Source organism: Phoenix dactylifera, chromosome 13, assembly GCF_051530095.1.
Source record: "Phoenix dactylifera cultivar Ajwa chromosome 13, Ajwa_hap1_PhDact_Kaust_v1.1, whole genome shotgun sequence".
Taxonomy (NCBI): Eukaryota; Viridiplantae; Streptophyta; class Magnoliopsida; order Arecales; family Arecaceae; genus Phoenix; species Phoenix dactylifera.
This window is the reverse complement of record NC_143202.1, coordinates 22,255,079-22,281,674: the sequence shown is the minus strand read 5'-3', so window position 1 is coordinate 22,281,674 and position 26,596 is coordinate 22,255,079. Positions and strand designations below refer to the sequence as shown.

The 26,596-nt window shown below is 38.4% G+C and overlaps 2 protein-coding genes across 11 annotated transcripts; one reads left to right on the top strand and one right to left on the bottom strand.

Annotated features, from left to right (window-relative positions):
- The first annotated feature begins 460 nt into the window (after positions 1 to 460).
- Positions 461 to 23,630, top strand: APC2 (anaphase-promoting complex/cyclosome 2). 10 transcript variants are annotated; one of them, XR_015972845.1, is made up of 18 exons: positions 461 to 1,685; positions 7,530 to 7,619; positions 9,468 to 9,494; positions 9,627 to 9,858; positions 12,700 to 12,980; positions 13,144 to 13,215; positions 14,465 to 14,706; positions 15,322 to 15,738; positions 15,882 to 16,083; positions 16,214 to 16,328; positions 16,425 to 16,507; positions 18,825 to 18,944; positions 19,155 to 19,243; positions 19,322 to 19,403; positions 21,278 to 21,460; positions 22,620 to 22,688; positions 22,778 to 22,962; positions 23,309 to 23,630. XR_015972845.1 is itself a non-coding variant. In XM_088710222.1 (18 exons), exons 1-17 carry the CDS (start codon positions 1,473 to 1,475, stop codon positions 22,898 to 22,900), a joined length of 2,640 nt encoding a protein of 879 aa, XP_088566348.1. In that variant the 5' UTR covers positions 461 to 1,472; the 3' UTR covers positions 22,901 to 22,947; positions 23,309 to 23,630. The 10 variants fall into 10 exon arrangements, 7 of the variants coding, with proteins under 7 accessions (XP_088566348.1, XP_088566350.1, XP_088566349.1 ...); XM_088710222.1 differs by having other exon boundaries at positions 22,778 to 22,947; XR_015972848.1 differs by lacking the exon at positions 9,468 to 9,494 and having other exon boundaries at positions 7,530 to 7,604.
- Positions 23,631 to 24,651: 1,021 nt separating this feature from the next.
- LOC103720283 (histone-lysine N-methyltransferase trithorax-like protein) lies at positions 24,652 to 25,604 on the bottom strand. The gene has a single exon (XM_017845972.5). It carries the CDS (start codon positions 25,466 to 25,468, stop codon positions 24,848 to 24,850), a length of 621 nt encoding a protein of 206 aa, XP_017701461.3. The 5' UTR covers positions 25,469 to 25,604; the 3' UTR covers positions 24,652 to 24,847.
- Between the last annotated feature and the right edge of the window lie 992 nt (positions 25,605 to 26,596).

Below are 26,596 nucleotides of genomic sequence, written 5' to 3'. Positions count from 1 at the left end.
ATACTCTAGGAGATTTCTTTGGAAGAACCAAAAAAAAAAAAAAGAGAGACTCGGCAATAGTGATTAACTGGATTAACTCTCCCCATACTTACAGATATACTGACCATCCACTGACAAAAAAATATCATCCATTAATAGCGAAATTATTTGTGTTTCATGCAATTCATATCTATCATAAAAAAAACCAAGTAGCAGATCGGATTGTAAAACATGCTGTACATGGTGATATCCAGAATCATATTTCAATTTTAGATGGTTTTCTGTAGTGCTTTGTAATTTTTTTTTTAAGGTTAACCTCCTCGCTGTTTCAAAAAAACAAAAGCTATTGTTATTACATTATTATAATAATATAAATCATGAGAGCCTTCCATCTTTATCTAATCATATTTCCGTAGACTCGGTCTACCAGCTCAGCTGCAGACCTGGCCTACAGAAGCCCTCCACAAAGAAACCCTAGACCGGGTTTTCTTCTGGGATCCCAGCGCGGCCTCCTCTCGTCCCTGCCCCTCACCCCCGTCCACGCCGCCGGCCTCTCCAACCGTGCAGCCACCATCCCCTCCACCTCCGAGGCCCGCAACGGATTCCTCTCCTTCTCCCCGCTCTCCGAGGCAGTTGCCGCGTCTCCTCCCGTGCCGCCACCACCCTCTCCACCTCCGCCGCCCGCAACCGCCTCCTCTCCTCCTCTCCGCTCGCCGAGGCCGTCATTTTCCACCTCAAGGCCTCCGCCATCCCTGCCCACCCGAGCGTCTCCCGCGTCTTCCACATTTCCGACCCCTACTCCCCCTTCCACAGTTCCACTCCTTGACCTCCTCTCCCGCGACGACTCCCTCCTCTACCTGGCCTCCCTCGCCACCACCCGCCGCTCCTTCGTCCCCATCGCTTCCGACAGTCAGCTCCTCCAGACCCCCACCTACGACATCCGCGCCAGCCTTGGCTCCCCTCCCTAGTCTCTCCTCCTCGCCGTCGACACCAGCAGCAACGTCGCCTGGCTCCCCTTTTCCGGTTTCCCCGGCTGCCCGGCTTCCTCCGCCGCCCTGCCGTTTGATACCTCTCGCTCCACCACCTACCGCTCCGTCCCCAGCGGCGCTCTGCCGCTCGCTGGTACCCAACCCCACTTGCCCTGCCGGCACCGCTGCCTGCGGCTTCAATCTCACCTACGGCTTCTCCTCCTTCCTCGCTGGATTCGCGCAGGACTCCCTCTCCCTCGCCTCCGACGTCGTCCCCGGGTAAACCTTCGGCTGCCTCCAGAAGGCCGCCGGCCGCTCTGTACCCGCACAGGCCACGTCCCCGGTTTATTAGGAGTGGAAGGCCCTGTCCACATGGCGCGCCACTATAGGCCCGCTCTACAGAGGAAGCAGTAGACCGGGTCCAGGGAATAATTTCTCGGGAGAGACATCCGCTTAAAAATCGACCCCGCGCGGAGACGCTGCCCTTTTCTTTCCTTCGCTTCTACATCGCTGCCCCATTCATAGATGTCGAGCGACCTGGGGATTCTCGACTCCTTGGGGGATGAAGCCATAGGCGACATCCTCCAGAGCTGGAGCGGCTTCTGCGCCTGCACCCAAGCCCTCGTCGATGGCCGTGGCGACCTCTCCGTCGGCCCCGACCTCGTCCCCCTAGTCGCCACGCTCTGCCGTCACGGCCTTGCCTCCCTCGTGCGGGATCACTTCCTCCATGCCCTCGAGGTGCGTTGCTCTCTTTCCCTCTTTTTCCATAAATGCAGCTCCTTTTGCGCCCAAAAATTTCAACTTTTGCTGCATTGGGTAGTGGAATTCCGACCCTTACATGCTACACATCTAATGTTTGTAAGAAGGCCCATGTAAGTAGTGTTTTGGATGGCTAGGTGCTTTGTTAAATTGGTGCTGATGCTAAATCTCCATACCAAAATACATAGTGACAAGAATAGGAATTACATGGTGAATTGGTGAGAACTGAGAATAGAACAGAAAATGGGGTAAATGACTTCACCAATATGTTCTCGTTGATATCTTTGACAGGAGATTGGTGTTCAGAGGTATTAAAGAATAATTATAATTTAATTTAGGGAATTCGAAAACAAAAATCCATAGTTTTATTTTTGCAAAAGAAGGAGGCCTTCTTTGCCTTCCACCTAAGCTCCAGTCCCAAAAAATAGTAAAGCTTCATAAGATTTTTCTATCCAGGTGTAAGTAGTCCGCATCTTCATGGACATATCTATTTCATGGAGCCTTTCTTCGAGAAAGTGCCTAGATTGTTACGCTTTCCATACAAGTCGGAACTTACCTGACAAAAAAATTTACTATCTTAGAGTCATTATAGTTACGGGGATCGTTCACCAAGATTTCAGTCACCAGCTCTCTTGTCATCAGGACACCAACTTTCTTAACTTACCGGCACTGGGCGGATATTAGCCCCCATACATGGTCTTACGACTTTATGGAGACTTGTGTTTTTGGTAAATAGCCGTTTTTTTTTGTCCTCTTTTTTGTTCAACAATGGTCCATTTTGGACTCTGTTGGGCCATGATACGTGCCTTTAGGCCTGCTATTAGAACATTATACATTTTTCTTGGCTAATATTATTTCTGTATCCATTACCAACATGGGTGAATCGAGTGAACTAAATGTGTACATTTATTTTAAGGCCAGGGACATAATAGTCCAGTTGAGTCCAAAATGGACTATTTCCGCAAAAACAAGAAAAGTAACCTGTTTTTGCAAAATTGAAAATAAGGTGAACTTCATCTGCAAAATCCCCTTTCTTTTTTCATATTAAATCTTTCGTACTTTCTATTTGGAGAAAGACTCTCTAACCTACTAGATTGATGCCTATAACAGGGAAGACTCCAAAAAAAAACTCATCCATTTTCTAAAATTCGAGTGTCAGTTTCCTAAAAGCTAAATTGCTAAACCAAAAGCTGTCAAAATCTAATAGCCAACTGTAAGAAATTTTTGATCCATCTAGTTAAGACAAATAGGTGCTCAGAATGTACTATATGGGTGATTACCTTGGGGTTAAGGTGCATTACACAGAATTGTCATCTTTCAGAGCAAAGTATCTTTTTACTGCATGTTTTGGGGATGAAATGGGCATGTAAAAGTCAAGGCTCAACGTACATGTGTACATTTGTGACAGACAAAACTACAAAGCAGCCATATTTTGTTCTACAAATTACAGATGGATGTTTGAAAAAGAGCAGGAGCTTAGGGAATTAGTAATCCTTTCAAAGAATTACGCACAATAAGCAAACGGGGAATCAAAAGTCATGTAGTCAGGTGTGTTGAATTGTTTTTCAGAGACACAAGTTAACATTGGCATAGACTGTGTTCTTTGGCTATACTTTTCATCATGTAATACAAAATTATTCAGTTTCTTTTGTAATGAAGTGCTTATCTTTTCTAGAACCATCAGCACTTCATGAAACATATATGGCTGTAGATCTTTAAGTCAAGCCATGTGTTATCTCCAAATGGAATCATCTCTTCCTCCTTAGGGTGGCGAGTCTTGGGTACATTTTACTCTAAACCTCGAAGATGTTGAAGAAATAATTGGGAACCTCCATAGTCCATATAGCTTAAGTTTCAAGGACATATTTTTTGAAAAGGTGATGGAGAAAGTTGAATGACATGGCTGCTCTCATGCCTATCTTCATTAGTGGCTAGACATAATTTCTCTGATACAACTATTTGATGACATAGTCAATACAATGATTTTTAATGGGAAAGCAAGTGAAGCCTGCTTGTGGGTTGTTGCAGGAGCACGAATAAAGAACCAATTACTATGAAAGCTGCTATGGTGATTAATTGATTATGACGGGCAAAAATGACGGTGGAACGTTGAATAGATGCTTGAACGCACGGTTAAAGGTGGAAAATGGTTGATGTGTCAATGTTGTGTGTTATTGGTGATATCGCATAAGCAATAAGCTTTCCCTAGTTGAGAAGGGCATAATAGTGATTAACATGTTGAATATGCTTAAAGGTGCTAACCCTTGTTAATTTTTTATTAATAATTTTAAAATTGTTCTTTGGTCTAAAATTGTCTGAAGTCACAGTTAGTATTGAAACATATGATATTAGGAAAATTTTTCAAACATTAATTCCTAATGGTAGTAGGCAGTGATTTTTAAACTAATGCAGTATATCTTATTGTTTTCTTAGATGATAACTAACGAAAGGCTTCAAATTACTTAATTTAGTACGAGTTTATTCACTGAGTGTAAGCAAGATGAGGTAGCATTTGAGAGCCGACTCCAAAAGCAACTCAATTTTGTCAAGAAAAAGGACCTGATTAAAATCAGCATGGCTGAAGGTATCAGCCATCTGCTTTACTGCACCAAGTGGTCCTGGAGGTGCAGTTTCGATTGATTAGGTAAGGTGGGTGGCTGGATCTTGGGTGAAGATGAAGATAAAGATCAAATGCGGGTTTAGATAAGATATTGTTGTTAATGTCATGGCTATGTTTTGGATTGTGAGTAGAATGTTATATACAAGACCAACCATGGACTTCTAGATTGGTTGGGAGAAGAAATTCCTAGTTGGTAGCTCCACGATGAGTAAATTTATGTTTTTCTTATGATTGTTGCATCCCAACCTGGAAACTAGGTTTTAGGTGCATGACTTACAAAATTTCTCAAAGTATGAGCAAGATCATAACCCATAATTATCAAAAACCAAATACTTTGCTATAACCACAAGCTAAACAAGTTTATCTAACTATTATACTCCATAATTCAGTAGTTTATGAAATCTCCCATCAATTCCATAACACTTTTTAAACAAAGATAAATACATCAACCATACAAGTTCTAACTAAAAAATTGATTTTCTCCAAAGCTATTCTGAATTTGAAGTATAACCATAGAGTTTTATATTCTGAATTTTAGGAAAATAATTGACAGAATTTTAGTGGCTGAAATATTTTATGCAGAAATCTAATGAACAAAACTTTTTATTTTGCAGAAATTAAGTCATAGAATTAAAATTTACAATAATATAATAATCTGTAACAAGATTTGCCATATCAGTTGGTACCGTAAGTTACCGGGCACACCATACCATACTGATACTGAACATCCCAGACGATACCGATACCGGACGTACCATATCGGTACTAAACTAATATGCAGTCTTGTACCGTACCGACACTCGGTACGCCTCGTTATATCATACTGTACGATGTACCGATACTGTAATAGAATGGTACTGGTACAGGGTCCAGTATCGGAACGTGATTTGAAATTTACTTTACTGTAATCTATTGTATAGAAATTAGTGTAAAGAAATTTCTTTTACAAAAATTAGATTATAGAAATATAACACACAAAAAAATGTATAGTAATCAGAATTTTAGGTTACTGCTAATTATTACACAAATTAATTTACAGATTCTTATTTACAGAAAATTAAGTTACAGAATTTTAAAACATAAAATTCTAGAATACAGAAATTTAAACGAAAATTAAATTGCAGAAATTGCAAACAGATATTGTTTTTCTGGAAATTAATTTTTCAGAATCTATTTTACAAAGTTAAGTTCTGGAGATACAATATACAGAAATTTAGTATTCAGAAAATTAAAATCTTCAGAAATTTTAAGGGAAAAACAGATTTTCAGGATATTATTTTTCGGAAATTTATACAGATTTTATAACTTTTGCAAAAATTACATTATACAGAAGTTTTGAAAACTAAAGACTATGGGCAAACAATTGAGAGAACAAATATAGAGGGATTAATCAAATTATTTAAATAAAACTAACAAAACCTTCAACTACTCAGTTTCACTCTCGCAACATGACTCCCTCCATCACTGTTGAGTTCTCCACAAAGGACACCCAAATCCAAAAGCACTAGAGGATGCCACCTAAAGCACCTTTATTATATAATATTAGTAATCCTAGTCCTGGACTCAAAAGGACTGATGTCCGCTTAGTTATAAAACCAAAGCCATCCTGTACACTCTACAAGCCTCGTCAGAGTCAAATTCGGAGACATCTCTCCTAGCTTGACCCCAAGGAATAAACTCTGAGCACTTGTTAGTTCTCAAATGCCATAATCTGTATCTGCCCAACCTCTTCGGGGATTCACTTCAAGTATGACCACCACCACAAGTCATCATGTTCCAATACTAAACATAAATCCTATTAGACCATCACTATCAGGATTGTTAAACTAATTAACAAAATAGGCATGTTCAACTCGTCGTAATATATTTAAACATCAAATAAGTGATGGTATGGCACATAGGCATTCAATCCTAGCTGATTAAGGATTATTGCTTCCATTCCAAGTTGAAGCCTCCATTTTATAAAATGTTGGACTCTTAATAAATCTAATAATTTTAACACCACCAGGTTTCCATCTTAATATAATTTGAGATTCAAGAAAATAAATACTAATCACATCTTAACTACTGCACAGTGGCTAACAACAAGAGATTTACAGTAACAAAACCATTCCCAATCAAAACTATTAGCTAAGCCCAAAATAAATAAGTTATTTTTTTCTTTTTAAACAAAAGCATGCGGTATTACAATGGTAATCTAGAAAATGGATAGTAACATATTTCCTGGATTCAGAACCAAAGAGCTTTGGGTTTAAATCGATGAGAAAAGGGACGATATTATGAAAGAATAGGAACTTTTTTCCTTCATGCATGGCTAACCTCATGTGTGGTGTTCTTAGTATATTGAAACCATGCCCAATCCAAACTATTAGGTAAGTCCAACATAAATAAGTTATTTTTTTTCTTTCTAAACAAAAGCATTGGGTATTACAATGGTAATCTGGAAAGTGGATTGTAACATATTTCCTGGATTCAGAACCAAAGAGCTGTGGGTTTAAATTAATGAGAAAAGGAATGAAAGAATAGGACTTTTTTTCTTCAAGCACGGCTAACCTCATGTGTGATGTTCTTCCATGTTTTAACAAGAAGTTTTGATGGTTGAGAGTTGGAAGCATCTGAACTTTGGTATAGAAGCAAGACATATGGTCGAAATATTTTGCCCCAGGTCTTTGAATCCCCACTGCCCTCGCACCCCACTTCCCCTCCCCAAAATAATTGCAACCTGCATCACAGGCAGTCATGTAGAACAGCACCACTTCAATCTCCATTCATCAGTATTATTATTTTTGTACATACAAGCAAGCTGTATGAAATTACCGACAAACAGGAATTTGATGGCCTTAGCTACCATCTTCCTTGAATGTATCTCCTCTTAAGTTATATAAATAGTAGAACACATCGACTTTTTGGGTAAACAAAATATTGATTCTAATCAGCTTATAGAGATAGGTACGATTAATTTCATTACCTTTTATATGTGTGGTTTGGGACAGATCTAAACCTGCATTCTGGCAGGATATTTTTGGTTAAAGTGACCTATGGCCTACTGATAATGATATAAATGTATACTTAATTACCTGCATTCTAGAGACCTTTTCCTGTTAATGAAACTTGGTCTGTTTAGTTTTATTGCTGAACTTATAGTTTTTGTATGATCAAATAAATAAACTTTGGGACTGATATGTCAAGTTCTTATATTGCAGGAGACATTCAAGAAGAATGCAGTCTTCAAATTTTGGCAGCAACTTCATGCTTACTATGATGCTCAAACATTGGCAGTGAGTAAACTCCATGTATGGTTGATGTTTTTTTTAAAATTTTTTTAAAAGAATATCTATAATTGCAGCGGCATTTAAGATTTACCATAGCTGAAGGTTATCGAACTTGAAAGCTGTTGTCTTCTGAAGAGAAATTCTTACAAGATGGTGTTGATCTTTGGATCCTTCAATTGTGGTTTAATGGTAACACGATCAGAATCACTGGATTGTCAGTATCTTCTCTACATCAATTAGATCTAGTTGTTGCATCTCAATGATGTGCGAATCTTTTAAAAAGATCTCTATAGGAATCTGAAATAAGAGGTCGTTGATCAAAAGTTTCTAGACTTGCACTATCTCGTTTGGATGCACCTTAGGGCTCTTTTAGTTGGCCAAAGGTCTACTTTGCTTTTGAAATTCACCTCGCAGCAAGTTTCGTTGAAGTTGGTTATAATGAAAAGTTTAGTCCGATGAAAGTCGATAGCACTAAACTGCAGTTTTTTGTTGACTTATAATGCTTTTCTTGTTGAAAGTCGTGGTGGCCATAGTCAAAATATTTATGGGGATAGGTTAATGATCATTAATATTAAATGCACCATGCTAGGGAACTAGACCTCAATTTGTGTTGGGAAAAGTCAAAATGTGTTTTTGGAAGTCAAAACTTGCATTTCACACTTGAGATCAAATTTTTGTCAGCAAGAAAACAAAAATCAGCACTTCCTTGAGGACCCCACAATTTGAGACCCTGACTTACACCTAATTAAACATGCTATTATGTGTCAGATTTTTGATCAAGGTAGAAGTAGTGGATCTGTGAAGACAGATTGGTTGCTTAGTGGATTGTTGTTGACTTCATTTCCTGCTTGGTAAGTCTTCGACAATCAGATCTTCCACCATTTGCTTCTCATCTCATGCATGGAGTTCTACTTTGCACCTTGAAACAACGAAGTTCATTATGAATATCTTCTGCCTTCGTCAGATCAGACTGTACGTCAAGAGGAGTTTGAATTAACGTTGAAACTCCAATGATAGGTTGTGCTGATTATGATTAAACTTTTAGGCATGTAAATTGTCATTTAAATATGAATATATTTTCAAAAACTTTATGAAATCATCAATTAAATTTTTGAAGCTTTTTGCCATGGCACCTATTTTCCTTTCATGTGCCTTGAAGCATTGATTGATTGCAGTGAACCTTGAATGATAGCTCTGCATGATACTGTAATCTAATCCACTTTTATGCACATAAATGGACAGAAGTCAGAGTTGTTGAAGGCCTTATAAAGTAGATGCATCACATATCATCTGATGTTGCTCTGGTTGAAATATGAGGACTTCTATAAGATATACCATGGAGAAGAATCAGATTGGTTGTGGCCCAAGCAACTTAACTTTCATTTACTGTTCCATAAATTATTATGTTTAGAAGCATTGTTTACTTTTGTACATATGCTGGATGGTCATCAGTCATCACCTTGCCCAAACAAGATACTTATTGGTAGTCAATTGCTTGTACTCAAGTCAATAGCCATAACCTACCTAAAGTATGGGACGGAGACAAGTGACAGATCTAGAGAATGCCAGCTGGGCAGCGAGATCTTTATATCCTTTTTAGGATTTGAAACTAATTTTAATCGATTAATGCAAATCTTGTCAACCCTAAATGTGGTTTTGATCGGGAGGCTTACAAGTAAGATCTAATTAATGACATAAAATCTAATATAAATAGGAATTTCTGCTCCTTTAATACCTTAAGCTTTCTTTGGTTCTCTATGCTTCCTAGCCTCAAGGGAAGTGTCCTGCATCATAACTCCGTATACCCATTTTCATGCCTGTGGAATCTATTTTCTTCTCTTTTTCCTACTAAAACTTTCTGCAGCTCAGGAAATGAAGGGATGGTTTATAAAAAAGGTTGGTATGCCATATGCCCTTAAGATTGAATTATATTTTCACGAAATTCAATAAGATTTTTAATTGTTTTCTTGATCTCTTCAACCTTATGAACACTCGATGATGCCATTAGCTTCTTTGCATGCAAAACAGAGTCAGGAAGGTTGGCCCGAGGAAATATTGAATAAGTCATTGGAAGAGATATGCTCAGAAAAAGGTTATCTGGAAAAGTGCCTTTTGATTCTGATTCATGCTTTTCAGTCATGTGAGGAGAGTATATCAGCAGAAAAGGTGAACTTAGAGCAATATGGATCCAATCTTATTTATAGATACCAGTTGATGGTATCATCAGTTCTCCTAACAACGCTTCCTCGGCATTTTCCTGGTACAATTGTCGGTTTCCCTTTCTTACATATACATATCATATTTATTGATGTCATATGTGTTCATATTGCATAGAAGGTCAACTGATGCTGTCGTTTTGGTTTCCTTTAGCATGATTTTTTTCAGTTATACTGTACAATCCGTTGTTCCCTTATGTAAGCTACCCTTAGTTGGTTTCCTCCATGGCATTTTATACAGAATATTGTCTATTTACTACAGGTTTGTGACTTCACAATTAAAAGTTTATCTCTGTTTTTAACTAATGCTGACCTGCATTAAGATGAAAATTCTATCTCGTCAATAAGCTGAGCATTCCTTTTTCTTTTCTTCATTTCTTGTTTATTTAGGAGCAAAGCGGCTTAAGTTAAATCATTTGCATGATTTATTGTTAGCTTATTTTCTGCATCATTCTGTTTCAGAGCAAATGGGAATTTGTTCTTTAGAAGACATCAATGGTGACCCTACAAGGAATTCTAGGTAATTGTTTAGTTCTAGTCAGTGTGGAACATCTATAGGCCTTTAACTCCTCAAGGAAATCAAGGGGCCCTTTGCATTCTAAACTCTGGCCATCCCATATATCATGTTAATTAGCAGGCTTGCTTCCTTTAATGTTAGGATGGAAAAGGGGCTTATACCCCTCATAGGAAACACATTACTATTTGCATGTCTTAATGGCAATCAACAATGCCATTTGGAGTATTAATGAGTTAGCCCCATTATCCTTGATCCTCATTTTTGAAATAAATGCTTTTCTTTGCTTCACACGTACATTGGGCAGAGTTGAATCCATGGAAATATCATTTCTTTTTTATCATATAAGGTAGGAAAATATTTTGGATATTTATGTTGTAAATTGCATTTATTCAAGAAATTGGTTCTTCTAGCTTAAATTTCTATTGTGACTGTCAATGGTCTTATATGCTAGAGGTTTGTTCAAATACTGGATACATAGTCTACCTATCAATTTAGCTCTATGTAACACTATATTCTAGTTCAACTTATAAGAATTTAGATGACAAGTAACACTAAGGGTACTTCGGGAGGCTTTTACAGTTAAAAAAAAATCATGTTGATATGATTGTTTTTATTTTCTTTGATTTAAAGTTTTAGATCTTTTGAATTGAACAGAGTCGGCGGAACCGTCCCGAACCAGGCGGTTTCTGTAGTCTCGAGCCGTACCGGTGGCTCACTGGTGCGGTTTCGGCAACGAAAACGGAACCCGTTGCCAGATTCGGAGTAGGTGAAGGAAAGAAAGAGCTAGTGGAGGAGGGAGGGAGGGAGAGAGAGGGCGGGACGCCGGCGGAGGTCAGTGGAGGCCGGCGGAGGCCTGCCTCAGCCGCGGCAAGTGAGGCCGCAGCCGCTGCCTCTGTTTCGAGCGAAACAGGTCCGACTGCGGCCTTAAAAAAATTGCAATTTTTAGTAAAGTTGGCAAATTACTTGTCGATTTCACTCAAAATACACGAAATTTTTTAGTCACGGCCGGACCCCTATTTTGTTCGAAATAGAAAAACCGGCCGCGGCCTTCGCCGGCATCTGCCACCCTCCTCCGGTATCCGCCATCCTCCTCTGGCCCTCCCTCCCCTGCTTGCTCTCTCTCTCTTTTCCTCTCTCCCATGATCCTTCTCTCGGTACGGGCCCGGAACGGCCCATACCGAGTCGTCTCGCCCGGGAACCGGTACGGTGCCTGGTACCAGTTCCTCCGACCTTGGAATTGAGGTTTTCTTGGTAGTGTTCCATTGTGAAAAGGAGAATTAAAATGGATAGATGCGAGGTGAAAGGTAGGAAAAATCATGTAGTTGGAAGATTTACCCAACTAAAAAGCCCACTATTTAGATCCATTCTTTGTAAGTTTAGAAAAAAGAAAAATAACAATTATCATGATTTGCAATGATCTGATTTGAGCTTAGATCCCCTCAAGAGGACTGTAGTTCCTTTTCTTTCTGTCTCTACATACATGAACATAAATAGATAAATACTCAAATTTGAGGCAAAAGATGATTAGAAAGGCTTAGATATCTTGAGAATAAAATATAATAAAAGATCACAATTTTAACACTAGAAATGAAAATGAGACATTGGTCAAGATTGATGGCAATAGACAGCACAATTTTATCTTTGTTACTTAGGATCGGTTAAAATAATGGAGAAATAGATTCGTTAGAATTAGAACTGTTCAATACAGTGGAGGGATGCTTTTGGGGTATTATGTGATCAAGCATACCTTGGTTATGGAAAAATTTATAGATGACAATTAGGACTACTATTATATTGTGGCTCAAAAATGTGTGGCAACAAATGAGATCCAAGAAAAAAGTTGAGGGTACAAAAAATTAGAACGTTTTTGATGGACATATGGTAAAACTAGAAAGGCTAGATAAGGAATGAGCATATTAGAGGAGTTGTAAGAGTTGACTTATTAAGGATAAATTTGATGGAGAATTGATTAAAAATGGTATGCATTGCAACATAGATCTGAACAGGCTTTGGTGAGTAGTGGGGTGGGGTACTTGAGTCCTTGTTGGAGGGTTTAGGAGGAGAAGGGAAGATCTAAGATAACATATATATAATTTATGAAAAATGATTTGAAAAGCCTTGAAGTAACTTTTAGAGTTAGTCATAAGTAGGAACATTTGTAAAATGAGAATTAATAAATCAATCCTGAATAGTTGGGACAAAGCTTCATGGCTATGGTTGTGATTACCGAGCTAGATGACGATGTGATATCTAGATAACATATCCTTAAGGGATCCCACTTTTTTTGCCATGTAGTGTTTCTGTATGTGTGTGCTACTTATTGCTAATGATCCTTTACTCAACAGTTTTATGTCTTTCTTTTCCTTAGAGATGCTGCGCTTCTATTTTAAAAAAAAATTGGAGCAGCTAAGCACTTTGATGGCTGAGGATTATGAAGATGGAAACAGATTCCAAATTGATGACCAAAAGAGCAAGAGTAACCTTGCATCTGGAGAGATGGATGTTGATGGGAGCAATCGTGAGACAATTTTTTCAAAGAACACTTCCTTGGTTAAAAACATTGGTGCTGTTGTTCGTGATCTAAGAAGTCTTGGTTTTACATCCCTGACTGAAGATGCTTATGCTTCTGCTATCTTTTCACTCTTGAAGGTTAGCATCACTCTCTGTCATACAACAGGTGTATATCGATGTCATTTTGCTTTTAAGAATGTTTATCCTATTTTCTTAGAGTGGCTTTGGATATGTCTACCATAATTATTCTCTATATCTAAGAGTTCTTTACGACATGCATGCATTTTGTCTTCATTAACAGGCTAAAGTTCATAATTTAGCTGGTGATGATTACAGGGCTCCTGTTCTTGGATCTATTAAAGAGTGGATTCAGGTACTCTCTAGGCTTCATTTTGAATATAGAAATTTTGGTTAAAGTGCAACTTTGTTACGTGCTAACAATTTGTAGTTTACTAATACCCTTGATCGATTAGAAATTATCTCTTTGACCCTGTTGTTATGATGGCATCACTTGTAAGGCCTTGATTTGATGATCAATCTTAGCTTACCAGCTAAGGTATGCACCTTGCTAGCTGTTGGCATTAAAGGCCGTGAGCTAGCAGAGCAAAATAAAAATAAAACAAAAAAAAAGAATCAAGGCCCCAAAGCGTGTGCCTTTGCCTAAATGTACATTTGTATAGCTATTCCTTTTCTGGTTGAAAAAATGCCTTTTCCCCCCTGGAATTGTTAAGATGATGTTTTGAACAAGTCCAGTCGGAAAGAATTCCTACTTGTACCCGCCATGTTGGGTTTCCACTTTCCACTGTTTTCCTTAATACCATGCATGGAAACAGTTAATTGTTTAATTATTAAGATGATCTTTACTTTTATGGGTGTTAAATTACCTTTTTGGCTTAGTTGTATCAGTACAATATAATAATGATCCAAGAATGTAGAATTCACTGATGCATGTGGCATGCTTAACCCGCTCGTACCGGCCGGTTCAGCCCGTACTAGACCGGTCCGGTTCAAGTGTGGAAAACGGTTCCATCCCTTTTAGGGCCGAAACCGAGCGGTACAAGTTTGGTACCGGTGTGAACCAGACCGGTTTCCACTGGTACGTGGGCAGGGGCTGGAACCGAGCGGTACAAGTTCGGTACCGGTGCGAATCGGTATGTGGGCGAGGCAGCTCGCCCGCGCGCGGTTCCCTGCACTGGGCAGCGTGCTCACGCGGGCGCGAGTTGGGAACCGCGCTCGCGCAGGGCATTTAAATACCACTCTATGGCATTTAACGCGGCGCGCGCACGTGCGCTACGCGCTTTCGCTGGCTTTTTTCCTCGCGCGCTGCTCTCTGTTGGCTGATTCGATACCAGTTCAAACCGGTTTGAATTGGAATTGTATCGGTCTGGTAGGCGACTGGTACGCCTACCAGTACCGGTACGGCGTACCTTGCTGATGCATGACCAATATTAAGCATCCTCCCTCTCAAAAAATAGTCATGCTTTCTATCATTGGTTATTATCTTTCGACATATGCTTTCTTAATCATGTTGTTTTAACTGGGTTTATCAGTTCCTGATTTTTCTGAAAGGCATATGATGATTACTTAAAAATGTTCACTAATAATTGTTGACCTTTTTCCAGGCTGTTCCTCTGCAGTTCTTACATGCTCTTCTAGCATATCTGGGTGACTCATTTGACTATGATAGCATGTCATCTGGTCTTAAATCGCCTTTGGCTTCACGTCCATCATGTTACCCAGGGATTGATTCTCCTTCCGAAGGGCTTGTTAGATGGCAGTTGCGCCTTGAGTATTTTGCTTATGAAACATTGCAAGACTTGAGAATAGGCAAACTTTTTGAGATTATCGTGGATTATCCTGACAGGTTACTGTTTTGCTTTCTTTTTAAGTTTTGTATGGAGTTTAGAATAGTTAACTTTTTGATTTATTTTGAATTCTGACAAGCTCTTCCTTCTCCTTCATTTTGTAATTTGAAAATGATTTTGGCTGATAGTTTTATGTTAGATGTACATTTGGATGGGTACGTTTCTTAGTTTCTAGTTTTGTGCTATGAATGCTAGTGCTCTGTTATGCATATGTTCTCTAACACATGGTGCATGCATAGATTTTCTTTTCTTTTTTCCCCTTCTTACTTATTTCCCTCTGGCCTTTGTTTGCTTACATGTACATGAATAGGGCAGTTCTCTTTTTGTCTCTTAATAGCCCTAATATGAGGCTATGAGCTGAATAAACTTTCTGCATTGTCATGATTTAATGTTTATGATTCTCTATTATAGATGAGCAATTCTTGTCTGGGTTCTGGTATAAACTCAGTATTCTGGATGTGGACATTCATGTGCCAATTCATGCTTGTATGTAGTACCTGCTCATATTTCATTCTTTTGTTCTACTTCTATTCTCATCATTTATTTTTTCCATTTTTAGTTTCACTTTTTATGCCCAATTTTGCTTCTCACTGTCTTGTTGGAAGTTTATGCAGCTATCCTGCAATTCAAGACTTGAAGCAGTGTCTAGAATATACAGGGCAGCATTCAAAGCTTGTTGATTCATTCATCTCTTCTTTAAGATATCGCCTACTTACTGCTGGTGCCTCAACCTATGACATATTGCACCAATATATGTCCACTATCAAGGCACTTCGAATAATAGATCCTACTGGTGTATTTCTTGAAGCAGTAGGTGAACCAATTAGGGATTATTTGAGGGGAAGAAAAGATACTATAAAATGCATTGTTACCATGCTTACTGATGGGCCCGGGGGAAATCCTAGTGGCCCAGGAAATGCTGGTGATAGTCTTCTTGAAGAGTTAAATAGAGATGCAGAGAACCAAGAGAGCACTGATTATGATGATGATATCAATTCGGACGACAAGCAAGCATGGATAAATGCTGAACGGTATGTTTTCTTAATGATGTTCAGAGCACAAATATGCTTACTGTTAATATCCTCTTTGCTAATCAAACAGTCATATGGCACTACTATGAGTTGACATATTAGCAATCAGCTTGTTTTACCATCACTCCTGTGCTTCTTTTCAGCTGGGAACCAGATCCAGTAGAGGCAGACCCTTTGAAAAGTAGCAGGAACAGAAGGAAGATTGACATACTTGGAATGATGGTCAGCATAATTGGTTCGAAGGACCAGCTAGTTAATGAATACCGTGTTATGCTGGCAGAAAAGCTTCTAAATAAATCTGATTATGATATTGACTCAGAGATACGTACCTTAGAGCTCCTTAAGGTGGGCTTCATGCACATAAATCTAGTAGTAGTCCATCTTGATGTCATAACAAAATCTTTGCAATTTCACTTTTGCTTTTGTAGACTAATGCTTTCATCTTGTAAACTGAAATTTGTTTCTATGTAACCAGATACACTTTGGAGAGAGCAGCATGCAGAAATGTGAAATTATGCTTAATGATTTGATTGATTCAAAGAGGACAAATGCTAATATTAAAGCATCTGTACCCCAGCCATCTCTCAGTGGTATTATGAACTTTTTTGAAAAATAATCACTCGCTAATGCTTGTTGCTATTGCTATGTAAGTTTTAAGTTAACTTGCTGTTGTAAATGTTTCTTAGGTTCTGAGCAAGGAGAGACAGACATCTCTCTGCATATTCTTGATGCAACAATAATATCTTCAAACTTTTGGCCCCCAATACAGGTATATAGTCTCTGGGATATCAACTCTTGGTTGTTTAGAAAATGGAAATGGAGTATAGGATCTGTTATGAAAATGTTGACATTTTCCTTTATTAGTTTTCTTTGAATAGAACATGCTTTTGTTTGCATCTGTCCGTTGTGTAATAAGTTTAAGACGCTTGGAGAAGCAGTATCTATTACCCAGAGCACTATCTTTCTTCATGCATAAATACTTCTAAGAACCTGACTAGGGCTTGTAATTTAAAGAGATTAGGCCAGATAAACAATATTCATGCATATTAAAAGTTAGATATCAGGACTCATTGGTGTAGGAGAATAATGTAATTGGGGAGAATTGAGAGAAGCGATATGAGTAAGCAGTGATAATAGAAGGTTTTCTATCAAGTTTGGAAAATTGTAAGAAGGAAGAATGAAGCCTATAATAAGTATAAAAAGTAGTATTCTAACTCTGATAGTAATATAATCAGGTTGCTGGCAATTTCAACAGATTTGGTGTTTTTGCTGGTGTAAAATTATAACAAAGGATGGTTAGTTTGTGAGGGCATTAATGATATGTTGAGGTTGATGGAAGCATCTATACTCTTAAATGGAAAAGCTGTTTGTGGCTGAACTCCCTCTATTGTGGCCAAATTCTTTTATAAGTTTGATGGGAAAAGGATAGAAGTGAAACTGTTCTTTTCTTTCATCTGAAGTGGGGGACTCGCACCCATTTGGCAAAACAAAATGGAAAGAAGGGTACATAAATGCTATGGAGTGTCAGGCAGCTCTCTTGAAAGAAGTGGGGACGTGGCATGAGAGGATTTGGGTACTGCACTTGGGGTTGGTGAACATTTTCACTTCAATTTTCTATTTTGCCTCTACCATGCCGGCATCATATTAGATGAGGAACTGGCTAGGGAACCAAGTGGTGGTCGATAGCATTTTTGTAAACTAAAATAAGGACAATATTTATCGATTTTACACTTTATAATCAAGACCAATGGGAGCACAGCCATCTCTCATCTCCCTCTTGATCTTGACATCCCACACTCAAATTCTTTGCTCAAGCTCTCCCTTGAATCATCACTTGCATTGCATGTGGCAATGTCTAGTTTAAAGGAACAACTCATGAACCAAGAACAAATACTGCAAAAGTGAATATAGAACTTGTGGAAAATTAGTTAACCGCCAGTAATTATCTTAAAATAGATAACCAGGGAGGGTATAATCACCAAAATGCATCAGGAAAGATTTTCCTAGACTACTTACTGAGCAGTAGATTGTCTTCGTATAAGATAACTAGTGATATTATCAACATAAAAATGCTGTAAGTGTAATTCGCATAGAACTTTTAAGGAGCTGTTACATACAGCATAGAGCGCATCCTTCTGCACCTCAACAGTGAAAGAATTATCAATATTTATTGGTATGTATGTAGGTGGGATTATGATGGTGATTGGCTATCTTAAACAATCCAATAGAATAGGCTGCTTAACATTAAGCTCCCTTTCTTTTGTTCTCACTTTGCTACTTTCTGAAACTTAGTACATCACAGGTATAGGTTGGCCCTAGAAATCAACTATATGAACAAAATAGACGGATTGGTTACTTGATGCGGGTTCTATACTTGAACTCAAGTAAAGAGATGTATGGTTACTTTTCCCATTTAACCATTGAACCATTTATGGTATCTGTCGCATGTGCCAATCATTAGTATATTAACATGTGCATGGTGTAAATCTAACTGTTTTCATGATAAAACATGAATAATCGCCCCTATAATTTATTAATTCAATAGGACTAATTTTAAAACCATATAGAGGTTTCTTATTTTATGTGTCCTTGACTACAGAGAGATATGATTTGTAGTTTTGTACTTTTTATAGCATTCAAAACAAGGTGTCAAGTGCAACCTGACCTGAATCTTCCTTGTCTTCCTTTGTTTTCTTGTCTTCTTAATTTCAATACATTGCTTGGTTATCAAAGCGCGAAAATAGTGGGATGGGAGAGAAGAAAATGGGAGATGGAATGGCATCACCTACCAATTTATGTTTGCATGTACTTTTTTTTCGGAAAGCATGCTTACCAAGAGTAGCCTAATTGAAATCAGCAACATTGTATTGTCTAAGAGAAACCTGTACATGCTGCTATAGTGCTGCTACTTGGTGTACAATGAATAAATGATACTTGTGAGGATGATGGATTTATGTAAATGGTAACCCAGTTTATGCAAATTTGTCTATGAGATAGATATCTCTATAAGATGATTTGTTTCTATAATACAGTTAATTGGTTGATGATTTCTTGCTGATCTCTTGTTGACCTTGAGAAAAATGCAGGCGGAGTCTCTTAACATCCCTGCTTCTGTTGATCAACTACTATGTGATTATGCAAAGAGGTTCCATGAGATCAAGACGCCTCGTAAGCTATTGTGGAAGAAGAATCTTGGAACAGTGAAGGTTAGAAACTTGGAAAAATCTGGGAGTACCCATCATTTTCTCATTGTCTAGAAAAGCTCTTCTGGCTGAATAGCTTTAGAAAATTTTTGGATAAACAATTTTGTGGAAGATGCTTTTCTACTAACAAGGAATGCAGTTCGTGCAAGGGTAGAAGCATTTGATTCTAATGATTCAATCTACTGGATGTTTTGTTATGATTTTCACTTTCAGTTGGAACTGCAATTTGAAGATCGGAACATGCAGTTTACTGTGACTCCAGTGCATGCAGCGATTATCATGCAATTTCAGGAGCAAACAAGGTAAGGTCTTCGAGGTGTTTTGGTGTGTATATTTGTATATGTTATTGCCTTGCCTTTAAAAAATTGTTTTCACCACAGTTGGACTTCCAAGAATCTTGCGGCAGCGACTGGGATGCCTGTGGATACACTTAACCGGAGAATAAATTTTTGGATTAGCAAGGTATGGCAGATAAGTTCTAATAAGATATCAAGTCATGCAAATAATATCTACAACATGCATGACCTCCTATTTTGTTATTTAATACAATACATATACTCCTCATCCAAAAAGATACTTTCAACTTATGCTCTGTTATGCATTATTGCTGATGTTCTAGATGGTGGATATTAAAAGGAACTCTTAGATTATATTATTAACAAAATGTCAAACATGTAAGAGTTTGTTTCTTGACAACTGAAAATAATTTTCTTTTTCTTTTTTCTTTTTCTTTTTCAAGCAAAAAGAAATTCCACGGGGAACAATTAAGGATCAAATACATGTTTGCCTAAGTGGGAAAAGGAATTTAGAAAAATGTGTAGGACCTCCTATTTGTTATTTAATACATTACATATGCTACTCATCCACAAAATTTATACTTTCAAGTTTCAACTTATGTTCCCTAATGCATCATTGCTGATGTTCTAGATGGTGGGTTGTTAAAAGGAACTCAGATTATATTATTAAGAAAATGTCAAACAAGTAACAACTTGTTCTTGACCACTGAATATAATTTCCATTTTCTTTATATTTTTCTTCTTCAAGCGAAAAGAAATTCCACTGGAAAATTAAGGGTCAAAATACATGATTGTCTAAGTGGGAAAAGGAATTTGTTCTCCAAACAGCTCTCTCTTCTCATTCTCTTCATCCCATCTCTTTCTACTGCCTTCTGCTTCTAGTTGTTTCCTCTATAGTTCCTTTATTTCCTCTTCTCAGTCCTCATCAAACCTTTTTTTTATGCATAGGATTTTATTATTGCCTTAAGTTTGATCTTAGTTCAGCAGTAAACTTATTAAGGTTAAAGCCCTAAGGGCAAACCTGATTTCCTAAACCCTAGGGAAGACCTAGAAAGCTTCCTTGTATTCTTTGAACCACAAAGTCATTTATTCCTAAGTTGTTTTCTGAGGTGGGATGGCAAGCATTATAAGTGAGCAAGTCCCAGAACTTCCTAGCCCATTAGGTCTTTGACTGACCTTGCATCACTGATATAATAGGAGGTTAGGGACATAAAAAGGCACCAATTTGAAGTTCTTAACTGAAAGAGAATAAAAACCACAAGATTATGGCAGTCAAAGACTCAAAATAATTCCTGAAAAATTCATCTATTACACATTTGCAATATGCAAAGGGGGAATGCTAGAGCTACCACTGACAAACAAATTCATTGATAAAGTTTCTGCTTTTTAGGTGTTACGATTTCTTTTTATAATTTCATGCTTAGATCCATTGGCCAAATCTGGAACATTTTTAGCAAAATGTTTTGGATATCTGATTCCCTGATCTAAAGCAGGACAAAAGAACAGGCTCTCTCTCTGTTCCAGATTTCTTCTTTTTGGATCACATTCATTCTAGCAGACCCCCAACCTAACTTATTTGGTTGAACTGGACCAAAATTGCCTGAGAAATTCGACATTGCTTTTTGCTGAAATTCTAAACCAAGGACACCACTACCATAACTTCAAAGCTTTCAGGCACTAAATAATTTAATCTACCTTAATGTTCAATGACATCTTTCCCTACTTTGAATATGTAGTTTGCATAAACTAGTGGGACCTTTTAAGTTGGTTACATGCTAGCATACACAATGACATACTACAAATTTAGACAGGACAGATTCACCAGGATCCTGTTCCCTTAATTTCTTTCCACATGTTTATGCGTTTTCTCCATGGATGCTTATATCTTTGTCAAATAGAAAGTTCTGTGTTACTATCTATATCTTGCAAAACTTTTCAGACATGTTTCTTAGTCTTATTGATTTAATACTAATCCTAGCATCATATAGATTAATTTTCAGCAATGAGCTTGTTTATATTCTCTTTTTCATGTGTTCTCAGGGAATCCTGGCAGAGTCAGCTGGATCAGATTCCGATGATCATGTCTTTACCATTGTTGATGATGTGAATAATAATGGGCTTATCCATGGGAGCTCTGAAGGCCTTTTAGCAGCAGATGAGGAAGGCGAGAGATCCGTGGCCTCTGTGGAGGAACAGCTGCGGAAAGAAATGACTGTATATGAGGTTTGCTCTGCTGCACTCTGAATGATATTGGCATCTGCAAAACCAAGCAAAGTTCTTATTCATGGAAGATTTTCTTCTATAAGAACATGGTTCTTTTTTTTAAAAAAATGGTGGCATCAAGGATTTGGGTCTCTACGGTATTGGCAGACTGGCATTTCCTGCTAGTACTGTGTCATTCTGGTGAGAGGATGGTACCTGGGATGGGTGCAAGACACAGGTTCTCTTTTGAGGAATGTCCCGACCATACCATTTGGCATTGATCAAGACTGAGATGGTTGTGTCCCGACACTTGAGATGGCCTGGTGGTATCTTGGGACACATTTTTCTTTTTCATTTTTTCTCTTTATTCTTGTTTATTGATGACTGTCCTGGTCCGTCCCAGTCCGTCCTGACCCATCCCAGTCCTGTACCAATGAGGGAGCAGGCCTGGATGGGTCTCAATACTGGGATTTAAACAACTCATTGACATCAATGACCATCTGGTAAATCTGCGAAGTTGGAGTTTACATATGATGTCAAATGGTTGTAATGTTACTACTGCCAATAAGCTGATACTTTTCTATGCCATAACAATCTTAATCTTGCATAATATTCATAATTTTAATGAAGTAGATAACACCTGTTATAAGGTTGACGGACGATTTCCATCTCTCCTTGTTCAATTTCAATGTCCAGATTGCATTCTAGCCTTTGCAGCTTTGAGAATGAGGTTTATTGAAGTTAACCAACATAAGACCTTCAAAACATTATTTGTTTTTCATTGCTAATGCTATAATCTTGTCTGTTATAAAAGAACATACTTTTGATGTTGTATGATTTTGCCAACATGGTACTAGCAACACCTGCATCCAAAAGTTGTCCATTATCATGGCATACAATGAGTTTTATGTGATACAGGAAAGCACATTCTCATCCTTATTAATTATGAGTCCTCCATAAAACAAGTTGAATATAATATAGAATCTGCAATACTATTTTTTTTGTTTTACTTGTAGTTCTGAATGTGGTTGGCATCTGTCGGGGCCGAAAATTGTGTTGAATATGGATATCCCAGAAGTTAGAAAACAAATTGATTTTCTTCTCCTTTTTTGCCCTTGTGAAAATTGTTTTCTTTAACAAATTCACCAGCTCTGCTAACTAATGCTTCCCTTGGATGCAGAAATTCATCATCGGGATGCTCACCAATTTTGGCAGTATGACACTGGATAGGATACATAATACTTTGAAGGTAGTTCATTATCAAATTTAACAAATTTTCTCTGAAGTTGCATATCTTGACAAAGTTGCGTATTTTTATACAACACCCTTGTATTTCAGATGTTCTGTGTAGCTGAACCTTCTTATGACAAGTCACTCCAGCAACTGCAGAGCTTTCTGACAGGTCTTATAACTGAAGAGAAGCTAGAAATGAGGGATGGGTTGTACTTTCTCAAGAAGTAACTATTACTGCAACCTTTCAGTCTTGCATGTTCAAGAAGGGCGGCCAGGTGACATTTACTAATGTAAATTGAAAGGACTCTTTATTTCTAAAAGATGCTTTGGGGTGTTTTTTTTTTTTTTTTGGTACAAAGGGGTGCATCTTTAACAGGCCTTGGCTCCAATGTTGAGCTGGCAGCTTAACAACCACCCCCTCATGTATGGTGCACCAATTCGCGCCTGGACACCAACCTTCCTGTGCCACATGGCGAAATGAGCATTCGGGGAGTATATAACTGGCTCCCCACAGCATTACTCTTTATTTATTTGTTTACAACTAGATATATTTCATCTTCCAGTGCACATCAATTAAGTTGTGAAATCGTTGTTAATTAAGTTGTCCAACAAACTTGACAAGTGATTACCTTTTAGATTTTGTGGCTGCTTTTCGATCAAAAGGACTGGAGAAAGGGGGTTGTCGTAGGAAGGATTTCTGTGATGGTGCAATCAAATCTTTGCTGGATTTACAAACATAACAGAAATGATTGCCTTTTCGATTCCAGTGGCTATTCTGATTGAAGGAAGGAAAAAAGTGGTCTTAACGGAAAGATTTCCTGTTATGGTGGAATCAAGTCCTTGTAATTACAGAAACAGAAAAGGAGATTGTTATAGGAAAGATTGCTGTGATGGTGAAATCAAGTTGTATCTCAAAGTTGTAATTAATACTAGTAGTAAATATTGATCTTACTCTTCATTTCTTCTCGCATGTAACTCGTCTTGAACTTATTTGGCCTTTGTATGCTGGATCCATCAGCCTCATTTAGCTGAGTCCTATCTGATGTTTCTTTTATAAACTAACTTTGCTTCTTGTTGCACCCAAAACCTATCAGTCTTGTGGAATATGGAGAACAAAGGGGATTAAATAAGAGGGAAGGTGCAGTCCATGTTGTGGTCTCTTTTCAACTTTCCGTGAAAAAAGGGTCCAGCCATGGCCTTGCCTGCTGCGGCCATTGCCAGCCTGCCGCAGCCTCCGCCGACCTTGTGCAGAATTATGTCCTACTTAACCGGCTGATGTATAAAGACTGATATTTTTTTTTCATAAAAAAAAAAAGAAGTCTAATGTTGGCCTAAACTAGAAACCGAAATTTACCAATAACCATTTACGCCTTCTAGTTGAAGCAGCCACCTGCTTATTTTTGTTCTTTCTAACTCTAAATTTCTTATTACTGAAAGGTTGTGTGCATTCTCACTGCAAATCTCTGATACAGGCATGTTGTTGATGACTGCAAACTTACTCTTTTAAATACATATATACATAGAGATGGTTCTCATTTTCCTTGTGAATTTAATTGGAGTTATATGGAAAATTTAGAAATTCCATTCTAGCCGACTGCTGTAACTGGTTTAAACCGTGTCCTACCCTTAAACCTTTCAACTGGGCAATTGATTTCCTGGCATCATTTATGCTAGTAACGTCATTCTAAAATTGATCTGCTCACTGTGAAATCATTGGCATAAATTTGGATCTTCCATGGACATTCTTCAATTCTTAATCATGGACTTTGATCTGCAGGTGTCCAATGTCTAGCTTGTTAGCATCAAAAAGGCTGGTTAGGGGAGTGAGCAACCTGCTATAATGGACTAATGGCAGATTTTTCTGACAATAATTCTTTTTTTTTCCCTCTTCCCTGCATTTTCCATTAAAAGGAAAGATCCATGCAAAACTAGAGGGAAAAGAAAAAGAGGTTTTGGAATGAGAAGTTTGATACTTCAACTTTCTCTGAATCAATAATTGATTTCTTGGATCATTTCATAGATAATTTACAAAAGTTCAACATATGATACACGACCATAGATCTAGATGATAAACATTTTTGCCTGAAATGAAATAAAACAACAGGAGGAGAAGAAAGAGTAGAATAGAAAGAGAAATAAGTTTTCTCTTCCATACGTTTTGTGTTAGCTGAAAGCTCATTTCTCCCCCACCACAAGCCAATCTTCTTCATCCAAGTAATCCCAAGAAAGCTCAACCACATAGAATCCCATGTCACCACCATCTTCGTCGCCACTCGAGCAGCTCGGCCCAGCCTCCTCCTCTTCCTCTTCTTCTTCGATCGTCAAATCAACAGGCTCTGCAAAAGAATCTCCATGGCCAAATTCTACATCATCTTCTACTGTGTGATCGTCATCCTCATATCCTTTGTTGCAGCAGTTGCCAGACAAATGGCTCAAGATCTCGCTCGCCGATGCCCCTCGGAGATTCACCAGTCTTTCCTTGTCCACGACGATGCGCCATGATACCAACTTGTGGTTCAAAGCAACATCACATGCCCTGAGCTTGTACGTACCTTTGGCCTTGTTCCTGGACTTGGATATGGGGTGGGAGTGGCACTCCTGACACCTAGCCCGTCGGCACTTGCCGCTGAATTTGCAATGGTTGGTGGGCTTGGATGACGCCTTGGTGCAAGTTCCAGCGGTCGGAGGCACGCCGGAGCTATCGAAGATCTTGCCGTCGTGCCTTGGATTGCATGGTGGTTGCAAAATAATGCTTGGCCTCCTAACCATTCCATGCTGCCATCCTTCTCTCTTCATCTTCTTGTGGCTTGGCAATGGAGAAGGCTAAATGGAGATCTTAAATTTTGCTTTCTTGCTTGCTCAAATGGATAGGCTGGCGTTTGTTTCTACAGCTTCTGGTTGTTCTAAAATGGTGGCAAGGCTCTTGTTTAGGACTGGTCATGGTCTTTGTTTAGGACAAAGCCAACGAAGTCTGGTGGAAAAACGGGGCAAGCAATCCTTTTTTTAAAGAGGCCAATAGCTGTTGAGGGATGGAAATGGTATCTTGTGAGGTGATGCAAGGGGAAGGGAAGGTTCCGCCAGCCATGCCAAATGCTTGGTAAATTAGCACGCACTTGTATTGCAAGAAAAAGAGTATTTTAAACGGATTAGTCCGTGTTATGACTTATGAGGTACAAACTAGAACTAGTCTCTCTCTTAACAGTAAGTCAACAATTCTCCTCCAATTAGCCATGGCAAAAACTAACCAAACCTGGCCTCATTTTGATTGACCATGGCTTGTATTAGGGATTGCGTGGATTAGATTGTTTGGTCAAACTTTACACGGCTTGATTATGAATAGAGTGATATGGATTGGGTTAGGAGGCTAGTTAGTTGTTAGAAATTGGTTGATCAACTTTTTCTTTATTTTTTGATTGGGGGGTTTTTAGAAACTCAACTCCTTAGATAGATATAGCATGCATGGAATCGCGGTATATGCCGAGTAGTGGGGATCAAAATGAGGATCAACACCTTTCAGAATCGAACCTTCGCTCCTTGTCTTAAGTGGCAAGAGGTTGTACCATCTTAGCTGAAGTTTAGTCGTTGGTTGATTGCTTTATTTTTAATTGTTTGTTCTCCAAAAACCATATGGAGTTGTGTTAGGTCAAAATTAGCTATGTTTAGATTATCTCAAGCATGTCAAGCTAGGATAGATTGGTTGGATCAAGGTAGGTCAAGGTTGGCTCATGTATGGTCGACCAAGAATTAATGTCATGTTAGGTTTTCAAAAAAATAGAGGTTTGACTATTATAGAAAATTACCAACTATGATGAAATGGATCTATATTTCACATGCTTAAATGTTAGAGTGCCACTTTTCTATCCAATGAGCAACTTGCTAATTTGACAAGGGAATAAGGATTAGCCAAGTCATTACCTTATAAAA

Excerpts from the sequence above, each read along its gene's own strand:
- APC2 (XM_088710222.1), top strand. The coding sequence starts at position 1,473 with ATGTCGAGCGACCTGGGGATTCTCGACTCCTTGGGGGATGAAGCCATA. Across the intron at positions 7,620-9,467 it reads TGGCAGTGAGTAAACTCCAT|GAAATGAAGGGATGGTTTAT; the intron begins GTATGGTTGATG and ends TCTGCAGCTCAG. Across the intron at positions 16,329-16,424 it reads ACCCCAGCCATCTCTCAGTG|GTTCTGAGCAAGGAGAGACA; the intron begins GTATTATGAACT and ends AATGTTTCTTAG.
- LOC103720283 (XM_017845972.5), bottom strand. The coding sequence starts at position 25,468 with ATGAAGAGAGAAGGATGGCAGCATGGAATGGTTAGGAGGCCAAGCATT.